The 21,309-nt window shown below is 42.0% G+C and overlaps 1 protein-coding gene across 5 annotated transcripts; it reads right to left on the bottom strand.

Annotated features, from left to right (window-relative positions):
- Nucleotides 1-542: 542 nt before the first annotated feature.
- Nucleotides 543-21,178, bottom strand: nr2c1 (nuclear receptor subfamily 2, group C, member 1). 5 transcript variants are annotated; one of them, XM_084334741.1, is made up of 14 exons: nt 20,838-21,178; nt 19,380-19,510; nt 18,594-18,827; nt 18,330-18,408; nt 16,002-16,220; nt 15,444-15,594; nt 15,206-15,302; nt 13,980-14,164; nt 10,613-10,766; nt 9,072-9,193; nt 7,681-7,823; nt 6,489-6,626; nt 5,871-5,976; nt 543-1,539 (listed from the first exon to the last, which is right to left on the bottom strand). In XM_084334741.1, exons 2-14 carry the CDS (start codon nt 19,449-19,451, stop codon nt 1,368-1,370), a joined length of 1,872 nt encoding a protein of 623 aa, XP_084190867.1. In that variant the 5' UTR covers nt 19,452-19,510; nt 20,838-21,178; the 3' UTR covers nt 543-1,367. The 5 variants fall into 5 exon arrangements, with proteins under 5 accessions (XP_084190867.1, XP_084190865.1, XP_084190869.1 ...); XM_084334739.1 differs by having other exon boundaries at nt 15,426-15,594; nt 20,838-21,177; XM_084334743.1 differs by having other exon boundaries at nt 16,041-16,220; nt 20,838-21,176.
- Between the last annotated feature and the right edge of the window lie 131 nt (nt 21,179-21,309).

The raw sequence follows: 21,309 nt of genomic DNA, 5'->3' as shown, positions 1-21,309 counted from the left end.
AGGACTCTGACCTGTGATGCTAATGGCATTAGCTTGAGGTCGTTTTCCAATTGTTTTGAGATCTGTTCATCCTTTCACTTCCGCTAGTATATTAATCTGATCCAGAAACAGGTGGGGCGAGAAAAACCAAAAAATGAAAGTCACTCGGTCTGAATGAGCAGGTAGATAATCCGGTCCAAAAGTAGGCACCAGGCTAGTGAAAATAATTACCCCCTCTGAAATCCACAGAGAGCTCATTATAATGAATATTGTAGGCCTCCCAAATATGCCCCTAAAACACAACAGAAGAAAAGGCATAATAGACAATCCAATTGAATTGACCCATCTCAAGCCCCGCCCTTACATTATCCAAAATGTAAATGATAATAATCTGCACTGCATAATGGGAAACACGTTACTAATACAATGGCAGATATCTGAGCCTGAGAAGCGAGGTTAGTCTCCCAAACAGTGCAAGATAGTTAATTATATTAATTATGTGGATGAAGCATCTTCTAATTGCTAGGCCGAAAATATTAATGATTTACTCGCACAAAACTGGATCTTGTCAGTTAATGAAAATATTTCAATTGTGCAACTAGACACACAATTGAAAGACTCTTTTTATTTTCAAAGTACTTGACAATTGTTCAGCAACTACATTTATTTGTCCAAAAGATGGAATCCATGTATAAGCAACTATTGCCCATGATAGCTTTTTCAGTTCTTTCTATATACAAACTTATATACATAATTGAGCTCCACATTGTCAAACATTTGACTCATGATGCTGGCCTCATCCTTCGGATTGGCAAACAATTGAGAATGAAAGGTTATAACCTTTACAATAACACAATATGCCTTGACAAATCAATTCACATTATGACAAGTTTTTTTCAAAAACATTAGAAAAAGAAAAGAAAAAAGCACAACCAGATGGGAAAGCAGTGGAAAATAAAAACATCCCGCTCATTCAGAATACAAACAAGATCTGCACACAATGAAAGGCTTGGATATGAGGCATAAAATACTATGTACAATAAAAAGCACAATCTACTATGCAGGTTTCAAGAGTTCATTCCTGATAATGGTAGGCTTGCTTGTCAATGGTGGGGGATTTGACTTGTCCCGTTTGTGAGCCATGCTCACAGGGTCAATGAGAATTGACTGGTTATTGAGAAGAAGTCACTGGATTCCAGGAGGGAGGAGTAAAAGAGAGGAAAACCTTGGAATTAACGAGGCCATGCCATAAACAAGCCCAATTCACAGCATTGGGTTGATCTGTCTGCCGAGCGCTCCGATTGGTGGTTGGGCTGTTTTTAGCCTGCAGAGTCCAATGGCGCCGTGGCAACCGGGAGCGAATGTACAGTATTGGATGTGTGCCGATGTCAGACACCGGAGACCACCTGACTGTTGTAGTCGGTGGACTCCATCTTGAGGATGTAGGGGATGATGCTGTCGATCTGCACGTTGCCGATCAGCCCAGCGAAGAAGAGCTCCTCTGTGACAGCAGCGCTCATCAGCCGGAGGGCGGGCAGACGCAGCAAGAGCTTGGATAACCTGAGGCCAGACCAGGAGCAGAGGGAGAAACACAAATACATTTTAATAATCAAGTATAAATGGTAAATGGGACTGCATTTATATAGCGCTTTTATCCAAAACGCTTGACAACTTGTGCCTCGCGTTCACCCATTCACACACCGAAGGCGGTGCAAGGTGCTGACCTGCTCATCGGGAGAAGTTAGGGGTTAAGTGCCTTGCTCAAGGACACTTTGACACACACACACACACAGCCGCGAGGAGCCGGAATCGAACCGGGAACCTTCGGATTACCAGATTCAGATTATTATATATATTTTTTTTATGTACATTCATTCAGAAAAACGTGAGACACTTGTTTTTCCCGGCTCCTCAACCAGACGACCACTCTACCTCCTGAGCCACTGTCGCCCCTATAATGTGATAAACACCCTATTGCATCTTTACAAATGTACACCAGCTAGCTGGCAGCTATACAATAGTATCTCATGTTTACAGGGGGAAAAACACCACATCTAATTGAGTAGACTAGAGCGTTGGTTAAATGTGAATTGTGCCAGTCTTACCGTTTGGAAACTGATATTTCCGGTTTCCCAACTCTTGCATCACAGGATTCGCTGTGTCAAAATTATGTCATCAACCTTGAGGCGTTATTTTTGCAAATGTAAAACAGTCTGCCTGCCCCCCCCCCCCCCCAGAAAATAGACACGCACGAGACAGTATGTTGGCAGCTAGAGCAAACACACCAAGGGCAGGGTTTCTGAGTGTGTTCTGAGGGCGCTACAAGTGGATCTCCTAGTGTATTTGTATTTTGTATGTAGTCTGCATTAGGGCTGGGCGATTCTTGCCTAAATGTGAATCACGATGTTTCTCTCCAAGAATTGAGATAACGATTCTCTCACGATTCTTATTTTTTCAATAAAATAATTTATTGCACTCTTTCTTAAACAGACAACATAACATATCAAAGTGCTTGACTTAAACATAACATATATGAAAGTGCTTGACTTAAACTTAAGTCTCTTGTAACATACAAAATAACTCAGAATCGTCATAATTTAAAAAAGTTACTTAAAAAGTAAAAAAATATATATATTATATATATATATATATATATATTTTTTAATAAAGAAAGTCATAATTTAGAAATTAGATTGCATAAGTCTATGAATCGAGATTTTATTTAGATTAATTGCCCAGCCCTAGTCTGCATCCAGTGCATTGTTAAGATTTTTTTTATCCCTACCCTTCCCGCGAGCCGTGCACGGCGGTGTGAACAGCAAGTGAAGCCACTCTTTCCGCTTCCGGTGTGTTTCAGCAGTTAGGAGGAAGGCTGAGGAGCCAAAATAATAGCAATAACTAACTTTATTTGTATAGCACTTTTCATAGAAGAATTCCAGCACAAAGTGCTTCACGGCAGTAAAATATACATAATATTTGCATTAAATAGACAGAAAGAAAGGAATGCAGAGAATAATAAAAAGGGTAAAAGCAATGCAGAACACAATTAATGTAATAATTTCCCCAACACCTGTATTTCTTGTATATTGTTAATCTTGGCATACAGTCGTCCACAATATTTAGCGCTGAGCTTGTGTCATTATCAGTCCTTCTCAGAAGTCTCTCTCCTCCCTCTCTCTCTCTTCTCTCCTCCTCCTCCTCCTCCTCCTCCTCCTCCTCCTCCTCCCCCCCCCCCCCCACACTTTTCAGTTTTCAAAAGTATCCCCAGAGGGTGACGATGGCCTTTAGACAGAGTGAATCCTGGGAATCCAGACTTCAGAAAAAGGGAATATCCACACTCACAGCGTTGCCATTTCCAGTCCGTAAAACCGCTGACTCATAAAGTATACGTTTGCCTAATGGACTCGACAGACGGTAGACGTCCGACAATCGCAAGTGCGCCATTCATTTTCAATGAAAAGAGGACCACAAGCCAACTTTCATGAGCTCTCTGCCTGTGAGGCGACAAGGGTACTTAGAGCTCGATCTCGTGGAATTTCACACTGGTGCATGCCGTTTATGCAAGCTTGCAACGCGACCCTGCAGAGTAGAAAACATTTCAAATTTTGGAGTGGGGGGGTATTTCGCAAATCTTTTACGTTCATTGCGTTGTGGTTTTGTGTTGTTGCCAGGGTGTCTACATGTATCAACAAGTTAAATTTAAGTTAAAATATAGACACTCTTCTGAATAATAATAATAATAAATAAATCAGTAAGGCAACATGACAGTAACTGCTTGAGTTAAAGAACATTAGTCTAAATATGTTTATTTAGTGTGAGAAAATATATATGTCCTTAATTATATTAATCACTACAATAGTCTAGACCCAGTGTCTGAATTAAACATTTTGGCTCACCTGCCAAATGTGTATTGGGTGACTAACTTACTTGTAAGAGTAATGTGGCATGTTGGGCTGGACTAGGCTATATAGATAGAATGCCAAATTCTATGATGAAAGTCATTTAGACCCCACAGCTGTTCAGTTCGACACTCCATCATGAATGAGACTGAAATACTGCAGATTAAGGGGGAGAAATGGCTAAATGAGAGCACAGGGAGAGGCCTTATAAAAGTATTAGTAGTACAGATTAGCTAACTAGCTAGCTCCATACCATCCATAAAGATACAGAGGCTAGATACAGATGGGCAGTATCCCGTCACGTGTCCACTAGGGCCAACATTTGAGAACACGAATAGCAAAGAAGATCAAAGACTAACATATCATCATCATCATCATCATCATTCTATTTATCCGTACATGGAATCACCACAGTCCAACAGTACATATTCACATAATTCACAAAAAATACCATGGCCGAAAGGAGGCATTCAAACTCTGATAAGAGTTTGATATAAATTTTGATGATACATTTTACAAGCATTTGACGCTTGGTGTTAATTTGGGATCCTGCTTACAGAATCCAATATATACATATTTAAGACCTTTCCAAACTGAATTTAAGACTATTTAATGCTTTTTAAGGCCTTTTATTAGTAAATGTGAATTTAAGACATTAATTAAGGAAATCTTAAGGACACCCTGGTTGTTGTCTTCCTTTAACACATTCAGTGCCATTCACTGATTTACACGTCTCTGACGCCCGACCGCTGAGTGCCAATCACATGGAAACACGTTTCTGGATCGTTGTTCAGGGAGCCTGGTGTTATCATAGGGAATGAGTCTGAGATCGCAAAAGTCCAATACCGCAGCCTGGTAGGATGCGGCCGGTATTGCACATCCTTTGAAACGCTGTGGGCTAGATCCACAAAGAATGGATTGCACGGAGCAAGTTGCACCCTTACTTACAATTCATTATGAATTGAAAATGGGGGACCCTGATGTAAACAAGACAATCTGCATGGTGATTGATTGAATGAAATTTTTATTAACAGATTGCAGAATGGGTACAATACAGTACGGCTCAATACACACAATTGTTAAGGGGATGCAGACCAGAGAAAGACTTTCGTCTCGTTTACATCAGGGTCCCCCATTTTCAATTCATAATGAATTGTAAGTAAGGGTGCAGCTTGCTCCGTGCAATCCATTCTTTGTGGATCTAGCCCTCAGTCTTTGGCTGTGCGTCGATTATATAGGTTCGGAGTCGGACAGACTTTTCTTTGTCGAACAAGTGTAGCGGTTCTAATGCTCGGATTGAGAAGAAACAATTACTCCCGATCCGTGTTCTGTGTTGGATTATGTTGGCGAAACGATGGACATCAATACTTGGAATGTCGATCAGATAATTGGAATATTCTTTTCGGGGTACATCCTAGTCAAGGTAAGGGCTATATGGTATCAATCTTGCGTTGATCCAAGAATGTTTTCATTGTGATCCGAGCGTATGTGTGTAACGCTAGGCCATAACGTATTCCGTTGGTGACGATCAAAGCGTCGAAAAACTACCCCCTCCCCACCCTTTCATGCATTCATGATGGAACATAATACCAATCATATGCATTTGATTTTTTAATTGTAGCGTGTGTAGGGACAAAATGCCAATGGATTTAATATAACACACATTGCGTCCTATAACCAGCCTCTAAGGAATTGGCCCGGATCATTCCTAAATAACACTCATTCACCACGGTATAAAACGGGAACATATGGATGGACATTTTTTTAATTTTTTGCATCTTTACCGGAAGAAACCCAGTGTCAAATGACTATAGTATTGTATCCATAGCTAATGCTATAATATAGAATATAGCTCTACAAACAAGGTGACAGACTCTATTAGTTCAATGGGTGGCATCGCATTAGCTGTTTCCCGGAAACAGCGTGGCACAGAATGTGTTAAGCAGCCAAGAGCCAGCTCTCTATGATATTGGAGGTGTTGAGTCTACTGACCGATAGGAGTCTTCGGGGTAGGTCCTGGTGACGTAGTCCTGCAGCTCCATGTAGGCCTTCTCCTGGAACCTCTCTATCTGCATGGTGTTGTCTATGCCAGGGTGATCTGACACAAGAGAAACAGAGGAATATTTATTCAACTCAGAAATGTGTGATTGGAAGATCAAGAATAGAGGGCAGGGCCTGAGATCAGGTCAATTGAGAACTTTAACGTGACACCCTTTTTATCCAGATGGATCTTTGCGAGTCATGCAAATAAAGTTTAAATGTCCCATTTATCAAAGGTTGTTTCATTTGTGCAAAGAAGTGTGTCTTGAGACTTCTTGGTAATTGCTTATTGATCAAACAAATACGAGTCTAACTCTTTTGTTTCATGGCCAAATAATTGGTATAGACCTGACAAAGATCAATACCATTGTCACAGTTTAGTGCACAGGCTTATATTTTCTCTCTACCTGGCAGCCATGTCTGGATGTACGTGTCATACACCGTTTCACTTGACTTTTGACCCAATAGTCATAGTAATGCTTCTGGTCACGAGCTGCCTCGTGCTGAGTCACATTCTGTTTTTTGATTTCCCAATAAAAATGCAGCTTCCCCTTTCAGTTGGCCACTCACCAGGACTAAAGAGAACGATGGCTTTGAGGTAGGCATACTCATAAGCGTCCGGAGAGAGCTTGGACATGCTGTTACAAAACTCCTGCATCCTCCAGATGTGCTCCATCACCAGCTTCACTCTCTCTGCAGAAAGCTTCTCTGTCGGGAGGAGAAAAACAGGACAGGGTTTGAGAAAACAAAGAACAAAGAAAACAGACGACTACAGCACAGTGTCCCTGCATAGATTCCATTGCAAAAGTCTAGGCTTTAGCCAAACCTTAACCATTCTTGACTGGATTTGAACATTTCAGATTGTTATTCAATTTCATGTATGCTGATCATTGCTTGGCTGTACAGTATATCTATAATAAGGCCATATCAATCTCTTGCAAAAGATTATACTTTTCCTCACAACAAATATCACAATATGTAAAAACTAAAGTGGATCTAAAACCAAAAAAAAGGTGTAGGTATGCGTGTATCAGGATTATACACCAATATTATTTTATAGCTTTTAGTGCCATTTAAAAAAAATCATGTTTGAGTTAATTTGCAAAAACTGATTTTCTTAAAATGAATAAACACACAGCTGTTTGATTGATACTTAGTGCACACAAAAAACATGATTTAGGCTATGTGTCCACTAATAGCCTTTTTTTCGAGGCGGACCGCTTTGAAAAAAGAAGGAAAAAAGCTCCGAGCGTTTTTCTGAATGCAACTGAGGCTCGCGCCAGCTGCGGCTCCACCCCTTCCTCGATGAGTAACATTGATGAGCGCGCTCCTTTCCAAAAGTTTAACTAGTTTCAACTTTATGAGCTGGGAGCGCTCCGCCAAAAACGCTGCCGTCTTGAGCTCATAAAACGCGAGGCGCGGCTCTGGGAAGAGGAGCGCGCCTTTCGCGTCTCCAGCATAGAAATGAATGACAGAAAGGAGCTGACAACTCATAAAACGTCCGCTGTGGACACATAGCCTTAGGATGTTAATTTAAATAAAAAAATTATTATATAATATACAATATACGGATAATAATATATCATAAAAAGGATAATGAATACAAAAGCAGATAACCGTTTTTGCAAATGAACTCTTTCATACCCCCCCCCCCCCAGACTCTCTAGGCTTACATAAGAACCCTGGAAGAAGGCTTTCAGTAGAGGAGCATATGAATGAACATGTGAATGGTGTTGGCTGCTCACTGAATTGGTCCCCCTACCTTCTTGTAAGCTGGTTTGTAGGTGGTTGATGATGGCAGCGAGGATGGTGCCAACGTTCATGACATTGGAGCACTGTGCCAGGCCCAGGGCAAACAGCTCATTCCAACAAGCTTTCATCAAGTTAATGTCATTATCTTGACCTCTGGAAAATACATGGGGGGGGGGGGGGCTTAATTTTAAAACAAAGTGTACAGAACAGAGGCCTTTCACAGAATATAGAATTCACATTTGTCCTCCATGTTGGAAGGAACAACAGTTATGTGCCAAACAATGGCTGCTATATGTTGATATATGATAAGTATAGTAACAAAACATTTATAAATGACCTTGGATCTTGTAATCATGACGTCACACAAATGGCCCATGTAATGACACCCACACTAACGCACTACTAATGCGGTGAGGTGCTGCATTGTCTGATCTGATCATCATAATGCGCCCTAAGTGCCGGTTCATAGAGAGGAATAGTAATGAGAATCATCCTAAAGGCAAGTATGGAGCGTGCCCAGTGCATAGAGGGGATGAGTATTGAGACCCACCCAAATGGTCTAGCACTAGGTATACTTGCTTTTAAATACCTGTCTGCGTGCACAAGGGGGCGGCACTGCGTATCCTGCATTCCTTTGGAGCGTACTTTGTACACATCCTCAGAAATTAACGCTATGTGTCCAAAAAATGCAATGAACAGTGGGGGCAATGTGGATGCTAAAACTGTACTGCAAAAAAAACAGGTCCGCCATGAGCTCACCATAAGCTCCTCGAATGTCGCCATGTTTTATGTTTAAGTTGCAAATCTGCGTAGTGGATAGTTCACAAGGAAGATATTCTTCTTCTATTCAGTGGTTCTCAAACTACGGGTCGCGACCCAAATTGGGGTCATGGGTAGGTTACATTGGAAAGTAAAAAAAGAAAATAATATATCTTTTTAATGTTCTGGCAAGATATTTTGGCTAAATATGCCTCGTTTTATAAATGTGTATTGATAACATAGTGCTGTAATTAAATGTTCTAATAAATATACATGATCAAGTTCAACGTGTGCTTTTATTTTGATATTCCTTAATTCCACGTTGAAATTACACGATACATTAAGTGTGGGGTCCCCAAGAAAAATCCTAAATAAAATGGGGTCACGGTATGAAAAAGTTTGAGAACCCCTGTTCTATATAATTCTACGTGTCGGCCAGGGAGGATTCTGTCCTGATCTGCCCCCTAGTGGATAAGACTTTTCAACTTCCAGGTACACACAAAATACGCTGGCATGTATGAACAATGCCGTTCACAACACAACCACCCGCTTGTATGCATGGTAAAAAGCAAGTATACTGAGAACCTAAGGCAAGTATGTAGTGCACTCAGTGCATAGATAGGAAAGAGTAATGAGACTCACCCTAAGGCTTGAAAGGCGGGTATGGAGCGCGCCCAGTGCATAGAGAGGAAGAGTAGCCGGGACGCTGACTCACAGATGTAGTTCACATTGAGGTACTCTGGCACAGGCAAAGGCATCATAAGCTGCAGGGACAGATAGTGGAGAGGGTGGGAACTCAGCCAGAACCATTAATGGCAACACTAGGCATTTAAATCATGAGCAGCTCATGGGTTACAGAGCCAAATTTGTGGCCAAACATTTCTGCCTAGACATTTAAAAAGGAACACGCCAACATTATGGGAAATACGCTTATCGTCTTCTCCAGTCAGACAATAAGAAAGATACCAATTTCCTTTCTGTGTGTTCAGTAGAAAGCCATCCGGCTGCAAGCTAGCCCAGCTTAGCACAAATTAATGGAAGCAGACTGGTTCTCCTCTTATCTTCAAGATAGGAGTTTTTCTGTGTCTGCCGGCATTTTCACACCCGAAACTGCTCCATTGTCCTGTGGTGTGCCCCAGGGTGGCGACAGTGACTCGGGAGGTAGAGCAGTCATCTGGTAATCTGGAGGTTCCCGGTTCGATTCCCGCTCCTCCTTGAGCAAGACACTTAACCCCTAATTGCTCCCGATGAGCAGGTTGTCACCTCGTCGGTGTGTGAGTGAATGGGTAAAATGTGAGGAACAAAATTGTAAAGCACTTTGGATAAAGCGCTATATAAATGCAGCCATTTACCATTTATTCAAACAGGCGTTTGGCTAACTATGTCTGTGTAAATCTTTTGTCTTTTTATCGGTTTTGTTTTTCCTGTTCTTTTACGTTTTTTTAATAACTTTTCTTTTATCATGCTGCTATCTTTGCACTTCACTGGTGTTTTTATTATATGAAGCACTTTGTGACCCTGGTCTGTGAAAGGTGCTATATAAATAATAGGGGTGTAACGGTACACAAAAACCACGGTTCGGTACGTACCTCGGTTTTGAAGCCACGGTTCGGTACGGGTTTTCGGTACAGTGGGGGAAAGTTTGGCTTTCCATGTTCCACTCAGGGGTGATGTAGTGTGCAGCAACTAATTGTACTTGTAGGGCTGTCAACGAATATTCTATATTGAAATTAATAATCGACTTGTTAAAAAAAAGATTTTTTTTTTTATTATATTAGATTGTGGAAAAAACAGACCCCGTGGTGGGTTGTTAGTGGTACATACCGTTGTATTTGTTCGGTACACAGCCGTTCGGTACGGTACGGTACACACTGAAACGGTTCGGTACGGATACGCGTACCTTTACACCACTAATAAATTAACATGCTATATATTACTTACTTACTTACTTACAGATACTAGCCTAGCTTCAAACTCCAGCAGGTGTTTTTGGCCAACAGCCAGGCTAGCTGGTCCATATCCGCTTCCATTCATGTGTGCTAAGCTGGGCTAGCTTACAGCCAGATGGCTTTCTACTGTGCACACAGAGAGGAAATTGGTATCCATCTTCTTGTCTGACTCTGGAGAAGATGTGTTCCTGGCATGTTCCTTTAAATGGGACTTCCTTTCGACATCAGCCTTACCTTGAAGGGCACATGGCTGTCGGAGAGCAGGGGTCCTTCCAGTTCCACCACAGGACCCGACTGGTCCCCTGACATCAGCTGCATGGTGGCCTCCAGGGAGTCTGCCGCTGTGCCGTCCCCAGGGTTCAGGGCCTTCGCCAGCGTGTCAAACGCTCTGGAGACACACAATCACATGAATCAGAAAATCAACATAATATGTCAGGCTTAACCTTTTAACAAATTATTGGACAGGGTTGTGTTGTAGCCAATGAGTGTAGCTTTCCAATGATACCCCACGTGGGGTTGTGCAAATCAGAGATCTAGGTGAAAATGTACAAGCGAAAACAGGAAGTGAAAAACACACGGAATGCATTGCCGTCAATGAGGAAATGGATTACTGGAGAACCTTTTTTTTTTTTTTCCACAGTTGACCAAAATCGCTCTAAATCACACATTTCTGAACGGATTCTTATTACATTTGGACCTGTACTACATAAGACTTCAGGCTATGGAGCCACAGTGTTTTCCAGCTTATACCATGTGCATATTTTCTTTTATATATTTCTTTTGGATATTGCAACTACTATATTGCAACTACTACAGAAGTACAAAATTAGTACAACTCAAGTTCAGCCCTATGTTACTTTATTTCATTAGCACTAAAAGTCTTTGTGTAAGAAACGTCAGAATGTTATCTTTCAAAAGAGCATATATGCTATAAGTATAAAGATACGCTTTTCAACAAAAGTATGCAGTCCTCAAGTTCAAGTTTAAAAATTGCCACTTTTCTGGGTGCCTGTTAAGAGGTTAATCACCTCTGATGAAGAACCATGTACCTCAGTTTTCAGAGGAACAATGTTTTTTCCCCTAACTTTAGTTAGAATGTTCATTCATAGTGAAAGATGGTAGCGGTTGAGTACCGGTACTTACTTGTCATATATCATATTCACACTCCAAGTGGTATAGATTGACTTTACAACTGCAAATACATGGGCTGTCCAAAATATAATAAGAGTAATATGGTTCTTAAATAGTAAAGTAATCAGTTAAAAAGCTTTGATTATCCTGGGTTCCATTTCCTAAGGTACACGTCACATAGTAACCGAAAACAAGGTATATGGCTTAACCGCAATAGATTTATTTCACATCATAAATAGATAAACAGTAATTAATGTTGCGTTTCTTTTTCAAATGTAGCCAAGAGTAAAGACCCTAACCCTATCAAAACAACAGTCAAAGTGTATATTTTCAGCACTACGTTTGTTTACCAATGATTTTAAGTGTTATTAGCTAAATATGAGCTTATAAAAATCTCTGCACATTGCATCGGAAACCGGATGATTTAGATGAGGAAATGACACAGTCATGAAATCGTTGTAGTCCTAAGAAAGAGGAGACCCAGGGCTTTCGATGGATGTCAAAATTTCATAAAACTACACTACCCAACTCACACCAGCCGCTGTCAAAGCTGCAGCCGGCTGAAAATATTGCCGTTATTTTCGTGATTATATCTCACGGGGTGGAACAAACCTGAACGTTATTGCCATAATATACAACGGATATTGTTTCTTTATCTTTCTGTGAACGTCTAGAAAAAAAACGTGTCGCAAAATGGCGGAGCTATGGACATTACGGTCTTTGCTGCCCTGTAACGGGCGCCTGGTGGTACTAAATCCAGATTTAACTCTGCCATTGGAAAGAGGAGATTTGGCCCGATCCATAGATGTATGACTTGGCCATAATAAAGTAATTTGTAGGCCTGATATTCTATATTCACATTTCAGTACAAAATTCAGTACTGTATCTACAAAAAACCCTGTAAATCATTATTAACACTTTGGTTGCCTTGGGTTAAATTAATGATATACCATAGATTGCCAGCGCTATTTGTCTATGGAGAAAGTCCCCTTCTTTGCAGGGCTATAACTTTTTAAATTCTATTGCTACATTGCCATTATTAGGGCCCATTCAAAGTCCTATATGTATTGTTCATTGTGTAGCAACGTTAAACTTTTTCATTCACATATTCATAGTAAAGTATGGTCTAATGTATAAGTATGTTTTCATCTCTTTCTGCAACTTTCTCCAGAACGTGATCTATAGCCCCAAATGCATTATATTGATGATGAAATACAGTTTGATGGCAATCAGCGCGATATAAAAAATTCCAACTAGACGTACTTCTAGAAGTTACTACACGTCATCTGATGTTGACCGGATGGGCGAGGGGGCGTTTATAATTCCGTGGGCAGCGGTATACCAATCATCTAATGTGGGTCAAATGTTGATAAAAGCAGTTAGTATCGAAGATGGTAACGTTACACGCTGAAACTCACCCCAGTCTCCGCGCGCCGTTGGGCGATCATCGTCGGGTAGAAATTTTATCATTATGGGATATATTATTACCCGGTCCATCTCCAGCTTGTATAATGGTATATACGTCCAAATCATGTTGTTTATCGAGTTATTGGCAATCGATCGCTATGTAGAGTGACGAGCTAGAATGCCGGAACCTATCCCCAGTGGCCGGAAGCAATACGGATATCTAGCACAACCTCCACTGTGCTTCCTGTTAAGCGGTTGCGCGATCGGCCACCAGATGGCGCTCCTGAACCGCCAGAGAGCTCAGTGGGTCCTGCTGGTGGTTCTCAGGCCAGCGGAGGGACATTATGGATCAGATCGCAGATTTTTGAAATATTGATACAAAGACGACGTACAGCGTCCCCCGGCAACTTTAGCATCGCCAGCAAAGACGTTGTAAATCGTTTTTAGGCAGTCAAAGTGTTAATTAGTTTCGATTTTTTTTTATCTCAAGAAGGTGCTGAATGAGCTCCGTGGCAATCTTTCACGTCTGGTCAATGTTAACATGGTGTTATTCACCGTCAAAGATGGAAACAATTATTATAATAATTTATATTCTCCTTTGGTTCATTACAATTTACTCAAGCAACAGACACAATATTTCTGACACTGGGAATATATTCCATGAAGTCCATAGATGTCCCTAGATACCAAGAACATGCAAATGGGCCTTGTAGAAGTGGAGCAATCTTCCATTTACTTGGGTATGTACTTTTAGACAAATTTTCTGAAAATATGGCTAGGGCAGGGCATAAGAGGTTAAAACCCCATGACGGCACTCTTGCATGGTAGGTTACAGACTGACTATTTGCCAATCTAATTAAGTCCTTAAGAGCGGAGCCAGGAACCACATGGCCCTGGAAGAAATTGTATTAGCCTCATGATATACAGAAAACACAACCCCCCCCCCCCCCCCCCCCAAGCCCCTGTCTGAGACTCATAGACCACTAATATCAGTTTTTAAAATATCAAAAGAGCCGCTTTTCAGTTTCAAAGCCTCTTTGTTCAGCTTGTCACGTCTCCTCACCGGGTGATATCGCTTGCTGTTTGCTCGTCTCCTTCGATGTCCGTCATAGAGCTGTCTCCGTTGCTAAGGGTTTCCACTCCCATCAAATCATTGGCGCTGTCACTCATCTCCCTGGCCTTGTTGAGGTGGGCAAGGGACGTCACCACGTTGGCCAGAGTGCTCAGGTCACCCTGACATGGGTCATCCTGTGAGATGGGGGGGGGGGGGGGTAGTCATTATCAAGCATCTCACTCAAATAGAGTGCAGAATAGGGGGAAATTACACTACAATGGGCTAGAATCCTGTACAAGGAGCTGTAGTTATGCATAAAGCTGCATCTACAAAAATTCAATAGGCTTTTCCCCATAGAGCTGATCACAGGACCGTTCACAATATTCACAGTCACAGAAGATCATAGTATTCTCATGTTTTTCCATACGATATGATGCAATGCCACAGCTCTTTGGCCACGGTCATCATGTAATGTAACCTAGTTGATTACAATCAAGACTGTCGTTTGCAACCAAGATGTCTTCGACCGAATACTATGAATCATCTTTCAGATACTTGTTAAGAGGGTTTAACTTTTTCAGGAAGGTACAGGAATTACATGTGCATGAAATGAGTGAATAGAATACAAGAAGAAAAACTCACACTTCCCATTATACTATTGGACAGGTAACGTGAGAGCTTTGGCATACTGGTTTCAAACCAACGCCGACGCTGGGGCCCCTGCCTGGGTCCAGATGGAGGCCGGTGCCTGCCAACAACCCAGCTTTGTTGTATTCGGCAATGCCTATCGCACCGTGCCATACTACCACCTCCCCCTTAGTCAATCAGACTCTAAGTACACAGGCTCAGACGTGGAAACACTTTGGCTGGCAGGCCGGCTCACTCTGTGCCCCCAATTGTGGCAAATCAGAGGGCAGAGGGCTAAAGACATGAACAAGACACAATGCAAATATACAGACATATGAACCATCATCCCTCCGACGATACTAAACTACCAAGCTAAGATGGAGGAGAAACTCCTCGTCATCATGCTATTCACCATATTCACATGATGGCAAAATGGCAAGGAATCCCAACCTGAGCATGACATAAGAGTAAAATGGCCACTGTGTGAATATGGTCAATGAGGACTCCCAACACGCTCACGGATTTGAGGGGGCTCATCCTCACAAGGTCAGAATGACACAACCATGGTCAGTAAAATTATATTTGAGGTTATGTTATACAAGGGTTACCGTGTCAGGGGACACAGGGACCAGGATGGTGTTTTCTAGCTTGGGAAAGGGCTGCTGGATGTTCAACAGCATGCTCGACTCCAACAAACTTGTTGACCTGCAAACACAGAGACCACATCTCAATCATCATATTCATATGTCAGGCTCTCTTTTGATCATGGAATGAAATAGGGACCCATAGTAAATAGTGGTGCCCGGAAAGTTGACCTTCTCGTCTCACCCGCTGCGGTATGTGTACCTGGCAGTTTCCTTGTCATTTACAAAAGTGGGCGTGGCAGCCAGGGGGCTACACAGGTTCTTGCGGATGTAGATCTTCTCTGTGGAGGCGGCACAGTTGACAGACCTCTCCCTGGTGGACACTTCCACAGGCTTCCTCTCACACTGCACAGCTGAGGGGGGGGGGGGTGAAGAGGGGTCAAAAGAGACTTCAAATCCTGTCCTGCTTCATACAGCAGAAGTAAATAAAGCGTATAACTAGGTACTAGGGTACTGACCGAATTACCTCCGTACTACAGAGTACCGGTTCACACTAGATCAATTGGTACCAGATTTTGGTACCTTTACATGTTTCCACAAATATATACAGTATATTAATGTCCCATCTCTGGAGTCTTTGGAAATACCAGACTCGGTCAGAGGAGCTTGATAATATTTACTGAGGATGGCCAGATAATGTTGATATTTAAACATTTAAAAACATAATACACGATCGTGTGATTTATTTTGTGTGGTGTGTTACAACAATAAATAACAAAATGTTCTAAATAAATAACTGTTGAAATTGAGAAGTTTGGACCTTTTTTTTTCTTGACACACTTGACTGAGACACACTCACAGTCCTGTTTCATGCCCAGGGATATGCAGCGCTGCAGTCGACAGTACTGGCAGCGGTTGCGGTGGTGCTTGTTGATGACACACTCTCCAGAGCCCCTGCAGGTGTACACCAGGTTCTTCCTGATGCTCCGCTTGAAGAAGCCCTTACAGCCCTCACAGCTGACTGCGCCATAATGGCGCCCTGAGAGAGGAAGGAGAGAACAGGGTAAGGTACAAAATGTACTGTGTGCTCATGTGTATAAAAGGTTGTCTACATGTATCAGCAAGTTCAATTTGAGACTTTTTAAGATGGTTTAATTCAATTTAAGGCCAATTTTACGATCAAATGTGGAAAATATAGGCATACTCTTCTGACTAAATACATACATCGCCAGTTAAAAATTATCAGTAAGGCAAAATTATCATTACTGGGTGAGTTAAATGTGTCCAAATACGTTTTATTAATGTGAGAAAAATAATATTTTGTCGTTAATGATATTAACACATTTGTTGCCAACAACGAGATTTCTCGTTATTGGCCGCCATGCGTTGGTTGCCAATAACGTTCACGTTATTTAATCGTTATTTCTTTTATTAGCGATATCCATTCATTTTTCATCCGTCCAGCCTGATGTTATCATTGGGAATGGCTCTGAGCTCGAAAAGGGCAAATACCGCCCCCTATCGTCTCCCGGATGGTAATGCACATCATTGGATTGGATTGAGTGAAAAAGTGCATCAGAGAAAAACTCCGGTCCAGGGTTTCCCCATCTCTGGCAAGCAGTGTCTGTTACCAGATTCACTGGCGAGGCTCGGAGCAGCTTTCGATTATGCGTTTCGGACTATAACGTTGGATCAATAAACGCGATCAATATTTGGAATGGCGATCAGGAATTGGATTAATCTTTTTTCAGAACATCTGATCTGAGGTAAGGAATCTATGTTACCAGTTTTGGGTTAATCAAGAGTTGTTTTTCACAGCGTTCACAACGTGTGCGTGTGGCGTTAGGCGCTGAGCGCGGCACGAATAAATGATTTTCAGCCAGCTTTTGTATCGTGCATAAGAACACAAATACTCTCGATAATCTAGCGTTTATTTGAAAACAATTCATAAATCAGCCGGAAAATGACAACGTGTTTTGTGTATTCCAGTAAATGGCTATTATCGCGGAATCTTCTTTTCTTTCTAGAAATCTCCAAAACTATACTCGTATTCAAAACAGTATAAAACGGAAATGTACTGATGAAAAAACAATCCGTTTCGTACATGTTGACTGCAAGCAAGTCATTGATAAGCGACAGGTGTATTAAACATATAGCCATAATTTAAGATATAGTTTAATCGCTCGCAAATGTGCTCGTCCTCCCATTGATTAACGTGCTGGCATCCAATCGATAAATCGTCATATCCGGCTGGCAACCAATGTGTTAATCACTACAGTCTTACAGCCAGAGTCTGAAATGAACATTTTGGCTCACCTGCCAACGGCTCCTGTAGACCTACTTTTCATAATTTTGTATTGAGCTACTTGTAAGACTAATGTGGATTCTGTGATAGGGCTGGACATGTTGAGGCTATATCAATGTAGAATCAGCTGTGTTATTATGGTGGTTCTCTGTTTCATAGTTTATACATGGCTTTTAAATAAATAGGTAAATGCCATCCTGTCCCATTTAACTTATGACAGTCTCTGTTGTCATAATAAATCAAGTCAACTCCCTCTTGTAGATTGTACGGATGACTGGCCCACCTATTTACACCTCGTCTTTTGCCCAAATATTGGTGAGAGTTCCTTGCATTTATATTCTGAATAGGGAATGTGCAAGGAGGGAAGCGTAATTAACAGCTAAACAGAACCACAGTAGGAAAGGGTTGAAATTAAGTAGAAAGTAAACCAGGAGAAACTGAAACAGTTCACAGGTTAGCTAACTAGCTACTGTAGCTCTTCCATGACATCCAGACAGACACTACGGTGGTCACCAGGTGACAAAGATTGAGAACACAAATAGCAAAGACTAAAAACGACTAACGTGATAATGAGGCTTTATGATTCAACTCTTGTTGATTTCACCAAAGATTCATTTTACAGGCATTTCTGAGTTAATTGTGGACCCTTCCTACAGCATTCAAAAATATATTATATTTTAGACCTTCCCAAACAGAATGTAAGACTATTTAATACTTCTTAAAGCCTTTTTATTAGTAAATGTGAATTTAAGATATTTTAAGACGTTTTAAGGACCCGTGGCCACCCTGATTGATTGAAAGGTTATTAAGATATTGCTATAGCGTACTGCATTTGACTCCTACCTGAGGCCTTGTCCCCACACACAACACAGTACTCCACCATCGGCTTGACAAGAGACTGGTCTAAGCCTTCGGCCACAAACTGAAAAACATCACGAGACATGGAGACATTCAAAATGGGAGGCAAACACAGGGAAAGGCGTGAAACACAGACAGGCCAAAGTTGTGTAGACAGGATAAACACATCCATATCAAGACCTTTTATTTATGTTTATCATTCGACATGGGTGGAAAGAGGTCTCTGCCATCCTGTGACGGGTCTTGTACCTGAATTTGCTGACAAGCCAGGTCAGGCGAGGTGAAGAGCAGCTGGTTGACCCCAGAGCCATCATGGGAAGTCAGAATGACCTTGTTGGGTGAGCCCTCCTGCTTGGCCAGGATCATCTTCCCTCCTTGGGAGTAGTCGGCATTGGCTAGGATGAACTGCTGCTTCCCAGGGGAGGACTGCTCCAGCGCTGTGACAATCTGGATCTTCTGGCCTGTCTGCTGATCCGTAACTATCTGTAATAGTATAAGACAAGTCAACATGAGGGAGAGTAAATTACAGGAGGGGGGGGGGGGTGACATTGACTTTAGACATGGCAGCTATGCTGCCTGCGGCTAGTACATGAACAAGTGTCACTATTGTATTTTCGTTGGAAAATATTTGCAAAGACAGACATATTCACTGCCAGCAGCTATCAGTTTTAGTCTGAGATATTCCAGTTGTTTTGGATCCAATCTCCCTACAATTGCATGGATGTGTTGTACATGTACCTATGTTTGTTCATGTATAAACCAATGTTCTTGTTTGTTTATATACAAATTACAGTAACGGTTTGGTGGTAGTTTTTCCTTCATTAGGGTCCAATGTCAGGGGGTGTTGTTTCCATTGTAATGTGGACCCGTTATCACTTTCATTTGTGTAACTGTGATTAAGGGATATATAAAACACACTTGACCCGACTACAAACAAAAGGCAAATTTCCCTCAGGAAGTCAGGATCAATAAAGTACTTCTATTCGAATAGGAGTGTTTGGCTGTTGTTGGGAATGACAGGGCATATCACATCACCTGGATCCTGTGTCCCAGTGCCATGCCACCGTCTGCAGATACAAGCTGAATCCTTTGAGTGTGTCCATCCATTCTGATACAGTATCTCCTTCCACTGCTCTTCACATTAAAGCCCCACGAGGCACATACAGCTGTGGATCAAGTATACACGTTTCATGCCTTAGTAGTCAAAATCAAATCTAGGTCCATATACAGATTTAATGTTTAAATTGGGATAGAGGATTTCCCCAATGGAGATAGTAGTAAACATGTGGTTGTTTATAATAGCTCAAAACACTGACTTATTTGGAAGATGAGCCAATGTTAGCTAATTTAGTGTAGTTGATGATGGATAGTTTATTTTCGGTCTTTGTTCATCATCATCATCATCAAATACACCAAATTAGCTAACATTGGCTCATCTTCCAAATAAGTCAGTGTTTTGAGCTATATAAAGTAAGTTCAATAGTTAGCTCTGTGTTTTCCGACTAGGGTTAATAATTGACGTTACATCACAGCGACATTGTAAACAAGAGACAACATTAAGAGTCGGGTGGGGTTGACATGGTCCAAGGAGAGCAGGGATTTACGAATTTTGGAATTGGTGCGTAATATTAATATGTGCGGCCTGTGCTAACTACGTTAGCTGCTGCTATGTAGCTTAAATCTGCACCGATGATGGCCTCGTTTATACAAACCACGGCCTAATAGATCGCTAAACTGACAATAAACGAACGGCGCTGTTTCACCGACTACATCGACACGCCGGTTGACAGACTAACTATTCAAAATCGATACGGAAGATAAAGGCATTTCTTTTCCTGTGGGTGAAAGGTCAACATTGAAGGGTTAAAGCAGCACGACGCCAGGGTTCAGGGCCCCGACGCTGCGAGCAGTCAAGTGGCGGGACCGATGATTTCAAAACGGGGCTGAAACCATAACAAACACTGCAATTGGAACTGGTCGACATCAGCCAGATATACTTGACTATATCCAGCTACACATTCCGTTTTTTCATGAGCACCGCCAACTAAGCGATCGGAGTGTGTTGCTGCTGTGGAGCCGCGACTAGACGCTCTTGTCGCTAGTTAGCCACGTTAGCACAGCGGCTAACACCACTAGCTAACCCGGTGTTCTGTTAGCTAACTAGCGGAGCTAGTCGCGCCGTGGGTACATTTCCTTTAGAGCATTGCGAATTATTTATAACGTAAGCGATGCACACATGAATGAGCCTACGACTCAAGAGTTGACGCAGATCGCATCACACACTCGCCTGTTCGGGGCGTCGCTCTCCGGGAGAAGCTGCCGCTGCTGCTACAGAGCCGTTAGCTCCCCTGCTAACTGGTGTTAGCTCCCCTGCTAACTGGCGTTAGCTCCCCCGCAGGCTCCCTTCACAACACTGCACCCCTGATCGCATTCATCGTGACATAACGTCTCATTCGCGAAGCTGATTTCATAAAACTTTTTAACGCGCCTTACCTGTTAAGAAGATGCTATGTCAGACTACGAATTGACGTTGGAGACATTTATATTTGTAGGTGTTTTGCTGCAGTTGGTGGGAGGAGGGTCATAGTTCGTGACCTTTTTCTTCTTCACAACACGAGTCGACACATGCGTGTTCGGTGCCGGGTGTTCGCTAGTGACTGAGCTACTCAGTGGAAGATGTTCTGATCGGCTGCATCATTGTTTAGAACAAACGGATGATTCTATTATTAGTATTATGGCATACTTTTAGTCTTGCATTCACGCATAATCTCTACCCTGCTCGTCGACATTCCGTGGCTGTAGATCCGATGACTGTACCCTCATCATGTATCATATCTGCGTGGGACGCCGCCATGCTTCTATGTTCCCTCTCGGGGATGACGTTTTTCTTGACATCTTATTTCCTCATCATTATTCGTGTCCTTTCTTTAAGCTTACTGCCGTTTTTAATCGTATACAGGGACCC

This window comes from Notolepis coatsorum (assembly GCF_963971535.1).
Source record: "Notolepis coatsorum genome assembly, chromosome: 18".
Taxonomy (NCBI): Eukaryota; Metazoa; Chordata; class Actinopteri; order Aulopiformes; family Paralepididae; genus Notolepis; species Notolepis coatsorum.
Note: the sequence above shows the minus strand (reverse complement) of the source record. Positions and strands in the feature narration are given on the sequence as shown.

What these genes read in the sequence shown, in the direction of transcription:
- nr2c1 (XM_084334739.1), bottom strand. Translation starts at nt 19,451, where the DNA reads ATGGATGGACACACTCAAAGGATTCAGCTTGTATCTGCAGACGGTGGC. An exon ending in AGGTACACATACCGCAGCGG is followed by an intron (nt 15,303 to 15,425) that starts GTGAGACGAGAA and finishes CTGTGTTTGCAG; the next exon opens with GTCAACAAGTTTGTTGGAGT. An exon ending in ACAAACCAGCTTACAAGAAG is followed by an intron (nt 6,627 to 7,680) that starts GTAGGGGGACCA and finishes TCCTCCCGACAG; the next exon opens with AGAAGCTTTCTGCAGAGAGA.